Raw genomic sequence first — 10,051 nt, 5'->3', positions numbered from 1 at the left:
TTTGCGAACCCGCACTGAAGTCCCGATCTGAATCACGATCTGAGCCTGAAGTTTAGATCTGAATCACATGAATCGTGAACCTGCACCGAAGTCCCGATCTGAATCAAAAGATTTGCAAACCCGCACCAAAGTCCTGATCTAAATTAAACGATTCACAAACTTGCACCAACGTCCCGATCTGAATCAAATGATTTGCAAACTCGTACCCAAGTCCTGATCTGAATCGAATGTTTCACAAACTCACACCGAAGTCCCGATCGGAATCAAATAATTCGCAAACCCGCACCGAAGTCCTGATCGGAATCAAATAATTCGCAAACTCACACCGAAGTCCCGATCTGAATCAAATAATTCACAAACCTGCACCGAAGTCCCGATCTGAATCAAATAATTTGCAAACTCACACCGAAGTCTCGATCTGAATCAAATAATTCACAAACCTGCACCGAAGTCCTGATCTGAATCAAATAATTTGCAAACTCACACCGAAGTCTCGATCTGAATCAAATAATTCGCAAACCCGCACCGAAGTCCCGATCTGAATCAAATAATTCACAAACCTGCACCGAAGTCCTGATCTGAATCAAATAATTTGCAAACTCACACCGAAGTCTCGATCTGAATCAAATAATTCACAAACCTGCACCGAAGTCCCGATCTGAATCAAATAATTTGCAAACTCACACCGAAGTCTCGATCTGAATCAAATAATTCACAAACCTGCACCGAAGTCCCGATCTGAATCAAATAATTTGCAAACTCACACCGAAGTCTCGATCTGAATCAAATAATTCGCAAACCCGCACCGAAGTCCTGATCTGAATCAAATAATTTGCAAACTCACACCGAAGTCCCGATCTGAATCAAATAATTCACAAACCTGCACCGAAGTCCCGATCTGAATCAAATAATTTGCAAACTCACACCGAAGTCTCGATCTGAATCAAATAATTTGCAAACTCACACCGAAGTCCCGATCTGAATCAAATAATTCACAAACCTGCACCGAAGTCCTGATCTGAATCAAATAATTTGCAAACTCACACCGAAGTCTCGATCTGAATCAAATAATTCACAAACCTGCACCGAAGTCCTGATCTGAATCAAATAATTTGCAAACTCACACCGAAGTCTCGATCTGAATCAAATAATTCACAAACCTGCACCGAAGTCCCGATCTGAATCAAATAATTTGCAAACTCACACCGAAGTCTCGATCTGAATCAAATAATTTGCAAACTCACACCGAAGTCTCGATCTGAATCAAATAATTTGCAAACTCACACCGAAGTCTCGATCTGAATCAAATAATTTGCAAACTCACACCGAAGTCCCGATCTGAATCAAATAATTCACAAACCTGCACCGAAGTCCTGATCTGAATCAAATAATTTGCAAACTCACACCGAAGTCTCGATCTGAATCAAATAATTCGCAAACCCGCACCGAAGTCCTGATCTGAATCAAATAATTCACAAACCTGCACCGAAGTCCCGATCTGAATCAAATAATTTGCAAACTCACACCGAAGTCTCGATCTGAATCAAATAATTCGCAAACCCGCACCGAAGTCCTGATCTGAATCAAATAATTTGCAAACTCACACCGAAGTCCCGATCTGAATCAAATAATTCACAAACCTGCACCGAAGTCCTGATCTGAATCAAATAATTTGCAAACTCACACCGAAGTCTCGATCTGAATCAAATAATTCACAAACCTGCACCGAAGTCCTGATCTGAATCAAATAATTTGCAAACTCACACCGAAGTCCCGATCTGAATCAAATAATTCACAAACCTGCACCGAAGTCCCGATCTGAATCAAATAATTTGCAAACTCACACCGAAGTCTCGATCTGAATCAAATAATTTGCAAACTCACACCGAAGTCTCGATCTGAATCAAATAATTTGCAAACTCACACCGAAGTCCCGATCTGAATCAAATAATTCACAAACCTGCACCGAAGTCCTGATCTGAATCAAATAATTTGCAAACTCACACCGAAGTCTCGATCTGAATCAAATAATTCACAAACCTGCACCGAAGTCCTGATCTGAATCAAATAATTTGCAAACTCACACCGAAGTCCCGATCTGAATCAAATAATTCACAAACCCACACCGAAGTCCCGATCTGAATTAAATAATTCACAAACCCGCACCGAAGTCCCGATCTGAATTAAATAATTCGCAAACCCACACCGAAGTAGAGGTCTGCGCGGGACTGCTTTTCTGGTCCCGCTCCCGCCCGCTCCCGCGAGGTTTTATTCCGCACCCACCCGCTCCCACTATATATTCACACTTTGTTCACCCGCTGCCCGCTTAGAATAATTTTCTTCCCGACCCGACCGTTCCCGCTAAAATTAGTTCTCGTTTCCAGAATCTCACATTTAACCATCAGGAAACAATATCGAGTTTATAAAACTTTTTTTCGCAGTACATCTATTATATTTCCATGTTCCACTGTTAAGACGTATATTACAGCCCTGTATTTCAGCCCGTCATAGATCAAATGCGGGCTACAATTATATTTTATACATTCAATGGTGATAAAAAAAAAGTGCACGCAGTAGGCAGTAGCTTGCCACAAAGCACCAGCAAAAATAATCAACATGACTGTGAAATAGTAAGGAGATATTTTAATTATTTATTTATAAATAGTGTTTTCTGAGTTTTTAACGATCCCCCTCATCCATCTCCTCATTGGACGCACCTTTAGAGAGAAATCCATCTTTATGGATTAGCTGCATAATAAAAGAGTTTTTGTTTTCGATTTGTTTTATTTCGTTAAGTACTAATTTAAAGCTTTCTATATATATTTATCATGTCTGACAAAAACAACGGTTAAATAGTTTACACTGAAAAAAAAAATGTAACTGATCGCGCTTGAGCCTAAATGCATTTTAGCTTCCACTTTCCGCACAGACATGCCCCAAATAGCGCACATTTATATATTATTATTTATATCTATATATGTAGCCAATTCGTGATTTGAGAAGTCAAATTCAAACACAGTCAACTCCGCTTGGTCGTTACTTTAAGAAACAAAAAGCTTATGTTTAACGAACATAAAATGCTCCAAACGCTTTTTTTCTAAATTAACTTAATAAAAAAAGAAACGAAATTATAACCACTTTTCCATTACATACAAAACTGAACTGTTTTAATTGCCGTAGTAGTATAAGTTGTTTTGGCAAAGCGGAAAAAAGACGGGTTTGGGTCAGGAGTTAACAACCACACGGATTGCGAAAAATCAGTCAGCATAACTTTATGAAGATTTTGGCACTCCAAACGTGGCTTTGCGCTCTGGAGTAACGCTGATAAACATTTGCCCACAGAAAAACACCATCAGTACCCCCACTTTCCGCGCCTATGAGACCTTGCCAATAAAATGCATGACGCAGACAGCACTGGTCCATGAGTGCAGCGAGTGCATAACAGTTATCAGCGCAGGCTGTAGCCGACAGGTGCTCGATAAAAATGAGTAAAGCTCAGATTTGCTGTTCAGAAAATACGTCGGGAACGGGATATTGTTACCGCCCGCTCCCGTTCAAATTACACCGGAGTTACCGACCGCAACCGCTTTTATTTGGAAATTTATTCCCGCGTCGCAAGAATTCTGGTCGGGTCCCGCGGTTCCCGGTGCAGACCTCTACACCGAAGTCCCGATCTGAATTAAATTATTCACAAACTCGCACCCAAGTCCTGATCTGAATCAAATGAATCGCGATCCGAGCCTGAAGTTTTGATCTGAATCAAATGTTTCACAAACTCACACCTAAGTCCTGATCTGAATCAAATAATTCACAAACCCGCACCGAAGTCCCGATCTGAATTAAATAATTCGCAAACCTGCACCGAAGTCCCGATCTGAATCAAATAATTCACAAACCCGCACCGAAGTCCCGATCTGAATTAAATAATTCGCAAACCCACACCGAAGTCCCGATCTGAATTAAATGATTCACAAACTCGCACCCAAGTCCTGATCTGAATCAAATGAATCGTGATCCGAGCCTGAAGTTCTGATCTGAATCAAATGTTTCACAAACTCACACCTAAGTCTCGATCTGAATCAAATAATTCACAAACCTGCACCGAAGTCCTGATCTGAATCAAATAATTCGCAAACTCGCACCAAAGTCCTGATCTGAATCAAATAATTCGCAAACTCGCACCGAAGTCCCGATCTGAATCAAATGATCCGCAAACCCGCACCGAAGTCCCGATCTGAATCAAATGGTTCGCAAACCCACACTGAAGTCCCGATCTGAATTAAATGATTCAGAAACTCGCACCCAAGTCCTGATCTGAATCAAATGATTCGCAAACCCGCACCGAAGTCCCGATCTGAATCAAATAATTTGCAAACTCACACCGAAGTTCCGATCTGAATCAAATAATTCGCAAACCCACACCGAAGTTCCGATCTGAATCAAATAATTTGCAAACTCACACCGAAGTTCCGATCTGAATCAAATAATTCGCAAACCCACACCGAAGTCCTGATCTGAATTAAATGATTCACAAACTCACACCCAAGTCCTGATCTGAATCAAATGAATCGCGATCCGAGCCTGAAGTTCTGATCTGAACCAAATGTTTCACAAACTCACATCTAAGTCCCGATCTGAATCAAATAATTCACAAACCTGCACCGAAGTCCCGATCTGAATCAAATAATTTGCAAACCCACACCGAAGTCCCGATCTGAATTAAATGATTCACAAACTCGCACCCAAGTCCTGATCTGAATCAAATGAATCGCGATCCGAGCCTGAAGTTCTGATCTGAATCAAATGTTTCACAAACTCACACCTAAGTCCTGATCTGAATCAAATGATTCGCAAACCCGCACCGAAGTCCCGATCTGAATAAAAATGATTCGCAAACCCGCACCGAAGTCTCGATCTAAATCAAATGATTTGCAAACCCACACCGAAGTCCCGATCTGAATCAAATGATTCGCAAACCCGCACCGAAGTCCCGATCTGAATCAAATGATTCGCAAACCCGCACCGAAGTCCCGATCTGAATCAAAGGATTCGCAAACCTGCACCGAAGTTTCAAACTGAATCAAATGATTCGCAAACCCGTACCGAAGTCCCGATCTGAATTAAATGATTCGCGATCCAACCCTGAAGTCCCGATCTGAATCAAATGATTCGCAAACCCACACCGAAGTCCCGATCTGAATCAAAGGATTTGCAAACCTGCACTGAAGTTTCGATCTGAATCAAATGATTCGCAAACCCGCACCAAAGTCCCAATCTGAATCAAATGCATCACAAACTCGCACCGAAGACCCGATCTGAATCAAATGATTTGCGAACCCTCACCCTCAATTTGCGGACTTCACCCGATCGGCTGAAGTACTGATCTGAATCAGATGATTATCGAACTCGCACTGCGGTCATCATTTCTCCTGAAGTTCTGATATGAATCAAAGGCAGAAGTTCCAATCTCAATCAAAGTCCCGATCTGAATCAAATGATTTGCCAACCTGCACCAAAATCACGATCTGAATCAAATGATTCATCATTTCTCCTGAAAAAAATCAAACCAACAACAAAAAAATCTTAACTAGTAAAAAGTAACTAGTTACTGCACAATGTTGCTACAAACTAGTGAAAACACTCCATTAATATGACAAGCTGCACCTCAAAATGATTGTTAGATGGAAACATTGTGCATTATGATGAAGTTGTAGCTTAAATCACTAGATTTAAAATAGTTTGATCACTGCAGTTCTGTTGGTGACAGCTCAATAGGAAATGAGTTTATTTTAAATTGTAATAATATTTCACATTATTACTGTTTTTACTGTATTTTTCATTAAATAAATGCAGCCTTAAGGAGCAGAAGACACTTCTTTCAGAAACATTAAAAAACTTTAACAGGATATATTTATATCTAACTTTTTGTTCTCTTTGTGTAAGACATTTGCAGACTTTTTTATGCCACACATCAGAACAACACAATAAGAAACATTCAGGTGCAAAGGAAAAATAGAAAAAGATGACATTTGAGGACTAAGACGAGGCAGATTTCAGACACAGACATCAGTGAGCGTGAACACAACGTACCATTATTTATTCACCAAAACTAAAAATACCTTTCAAAAAGCTTTCACGTTCGGCTGGTCACTTGTGTATCTGTAAACACCAAACAGACTCTCCAAAAAATAAAAAAAGCAAAGCGACCTATATTATGTCTTTTAAAGAATGATAAGTATACCTACAGAGTTGTAATTATCGTTTTAATTCTGTGACAAGTCCACACTACAACTATAACGATAAGGACATCACTCTCAGGAATCTATTTCCCCCACTGATAAACAATAAAAACATAGTTCATAGTTTAAAAAGGTTGAGCATTTAAAGCAGCAGATGACAAAACTGAAGTAAGGGAATAACGAGAATAACAACATGCAGTAAACAGTAAAACTGTTTGCACTACAAACCATTGTGTTCATAATTAAGACAATACATTAAAATAATAAGGCAAGACACCAATTTGCAATATCAAGCAGCATTTTACAGCTGAAAATAGCTGGATGCAGTTGACACTGGAAGCCAGACCCATAACATTTACAAATGTAATCCTGGACCACAAAAAGTCTTAAGTTGCACTGGTATATTTGTAGCAATAGCCAACAATATACATTGCATGGGTCAAAATTCTCATTTTTTATGCCAAAAATCGTCAGGATATTAAGATTATGTTCCATGAAGATATTTTGTAAATTCCCTACCATAAATATATCAAACCTTAATTTTTGATTAGTAATATGCATAGCCAAGAATTTAATTTGAACAACTTTAAAGGTGATTTTCTCCATATTTAGATTTTTTTGCACCCTCAGAATCCAGATTTTTAAATAATTACATTTACATTACATTTAGACATTTAGCAGAAGCTTTTATCCAAAGCGACTTACAAAAGAGGACAATGGAAGCAATCAAAATCAACAAAAGAGCAATAAAACAATAGTTATATACAAATACAAATAGTTGTATCTCAGGAAAATATTGTTCTATCCTAACAAACCATACATCAATTGAAAGCTTATTTATTCAGCATAATTAAAATGACAGTTATGACTGGTTTTGTAGGCCAGGGTCTCAAATGGCCACTCTTATGGGAAAAATAAGGTGAATAGTTACTGTTCTTGCATAGTGTGATTGGGCCTTATCTTAAACAATAAAGATAATATTTTTTAAAAACTAAAAAACTAAATTCTAACTCTATGTGAATGAGGTATTCCACACTTACAAGTATGGTTGGAATTACTTTTAGGATATTGACGCTTTGTATAAACAGAATGGCTGTTGGTGTGGATGACAATGTAGTTATCATTACAGTTATCTTTATAGTTATTGTACTTCGTTTAAATTCGTTAATGATCATTCTAAAACATTGACAGCCAATCAGAATCCTCCTGGAGTCAAATAGCTTAAGCTTTTAATTTGTGAACTTCGTGTGAACTTTGCAGTAGCAGTAATCGCTGACAGAAACATTTAACTCTTCCCATATTGAACATTATTTTGGCCAACAGCAAGACAGATTATGAGAATTTGGAACAGATCTGAAGCACCGTGTGTTTGTGCTGATGGCAGAAGAAACGCTGAAACCAGACCAGAGTTTAATCGTTTTTTTTATTTTTTAAATGATATTTTCCTCCTGTGGCAGGTTTAATGCTTTATTCAGAACTCTTTACATAATGAACATGAACGTGTTCAGAATTAAGGTGCAAACATCAGCAAACACAAAAGAACTTCCCAGGTCAGCAGAAGATCATTTCAGCATGGCAATAATCAGAACAACTTCTATGAAAACAAAACAAAACAGGCAGACATCTTTAGTAGTACGGTCCGTGACCTCTTTGTTTTCTCTCTCGTATCGCTAGCGGGACCCTGACCCTGACCTTTGACCCCCTCCCTCGTTGATGCTGGTGCAGCTCCACTAATGGAAGACTTCTCAGAAACCCAGCCGATGGCTGATTGGCCTTTACGTTGATGGATCTGACCAATGAACAGGTCGATCGCATTTAAAGGGGAAGGAACCTGGACTCCAGTAACCAATCAGAAACGCACTGAGCTGAATCAGGGAAAGTGGCTGTGTTCCGAATGGCATCCCAGCATACTAACCTCACCATTTCTGCAGTATATAGTATGCATACTGTGCACAGTATGCAAATGTTCCTAAGACATTTACCTAAAGCTAAGCGGCTTATTTATACAGCGCTTTATACAATACAGATGTTGCATTGTTAATGCATCAGTTATGAAAAATTCAGTAGCAATCTTGCAAAGTTCAAGTAGAACACTATCCCACAATGCAATGATGCAATGCATTCGACCTTCTATTTACAGCACGAAAAATGCACCTTTTCGCATGATTTTAATGGATGTCTTGCACAAAATCGGATTAAACATGCAAAAAGGTTTATTTCAGACCTCTGCTGAATTAGACATGCAACATAGTGAAAAAATATAGCACACTACTATAACGTTTATTATTGCAAGTGCACTAAAAAATGAGGCAGTATTGAGTATATACTGCGCAGTAAGGAGTACACTAGGACTCCATTCTAAACACAGCCTGTTTTTGAACAAAAAACACTGAGTGAAGGAAAGCCGGGGCAGTATATTTTCTGGCTTAAAGTGGTTTCGTCCAGTTTAGTTACTCGGAGGGCAGTCTGTGCTTTTGGCAGGATTAAAAACCCTGATCTCTCAAAGAGAGCGGTTTGAAAACAGGCGTACGGTGAAATGAGAGCAGACGCTTCGGTTTACTGAATGCAAAATCTCTGATTGATTTTGTGTACATTCAAAACACCACAGATATTTTTTCCTCGCTCTTTGAAAATAAGAGTTCTATGTGGATGCTCAGAAATCATGATTATGACATCATAACCATAAGCTCATTAACATTTCTCTGCCCAAATTTACACATCAACACCTATTCAGCGGCCCGCCCCAAATAAACAACACCAGCGTGCTGGTGTTCACCAATCAGAACAGTTCATTCACATGTACAAGTCTTAAAGGTACAGTAGCGAGCCTGTTTCAGAGACGTTGAGAGGGGATTTAAATGTAAAGTAAAATGCTACAGAAGTGTAGATGACACAGCGGAATGAGATGAAGCAGATCCAGTCAGAGCCTATCAGCAGAGCATGTTCCTGAACCCTCCAGCCAATCCGAGAGCAGAATTTGCAAGCCCCTCCCTCCCTCCCTCCCCCTCCCACCCGGAATAAAAAAACAGAGCAATGATTGGAGGACACAATCGATGAGAACATTCGATATTAATGAGGTGAGCGACGTATAGCGGTGAGTGAAAGTGCTTTTGGCATTCATAAATCAACGTGTGATCATCGAACATGGCTTTAAAGCTCAGACTCCCGAAAGAAAACACCCTCACGCGTCTCCTCGAGCACGTGACGCGAACAGACTCTTGCCAGACTTTGCATAAAATGTAAAATCATGTCCTGATTTTTCAGAGACTCCTAAAATATTTTCACAGGCAAGAATTCAGCTTTTTTTTTTTTAAATATGTTTTTTTTTTTTCACGTTACTTTGTTAATTTTTGTTTCGGTTGATGTTTGTCGATGCTGAAGTTGCTGTTGTTTGTTCGGGTGTAAGAAAGCATTCAGCTCCAGGGGTCACCGTATGTGTGTGTGTAAGTGTGTGTATATGTGTGTGTGCATTTACAGATCTGTGTGTGTGTGTGTGTGTGTGTGTGTGTGGCTATGAGCCTTCATGATCAGTAGAGTCCTGGTTGATCTCTTTCCTGGTGCCCATAGTGGGAGTTCCTGAGTTTTTCCTGGAGCGCTGCTTCTCGTCAATATCATGCAGCGACGGCTCCTTATACATACACACTGAGACACAGAGAGACAAATACAAATCAGAATTATTGTTTTTGCAGCTAGTGGTGCATTAATACAGTGCAGTTCAAACATATGTGACCCTGGACCACAAAACCAGTCATTAGTGTACATTTTTTAAAATATACAGATACTATTTAAATATCTGAAAAATCGCCTTTAAA

At 39.4% G+C, this 10,051-nt stretch overlaps 1 protein-coding gene across 1 annotated transcript in view; it reads right to left on the bottom strand.

Annotated features, from left to right (window-relative positions):
* Window positions 1-9,257: 9,257 nt before the first annotated feature.
* The window catches only part of LOC141284558 (fibroblast growth factor 12-like), a 22,974-nt gene continuing 22,180 nt past the window's right edge, over window positions 9,258-10,051 (bottom strand). Inside the window, exon 5 of the mRNA XM_073817541.1 lies at window positions 9,258-9,881. Within this exon, the coding sequence (XP_073673642.1) occupies window positions 9,751-9,881 (131 nt within the window). The 3' untranslated portion in view covers window positions 9,258-9,750. The remainder of the gene's footprint in view (window positions 9,882-10,051) is intronic.

This window comes from Garra rufa, chromosome 14 (genome assembly GCF_049309525.1).
Source record: "Garra rufa chromosome 14, GarRuf1.0, whole genome shotgun sequence".
Taxonomy (NCBI): domain Eukaryota; kingdom Metazoa; phylum Chordata; class Actinopteri; order Cypriniformes; family Cyprinidae; genus Garra; species Garra rufa.
The sequence above is the reverse complement of the archived record's forward strand: the minus strand, read 5'-3'. Positions and strand labels throughout refer to the sequence as shown.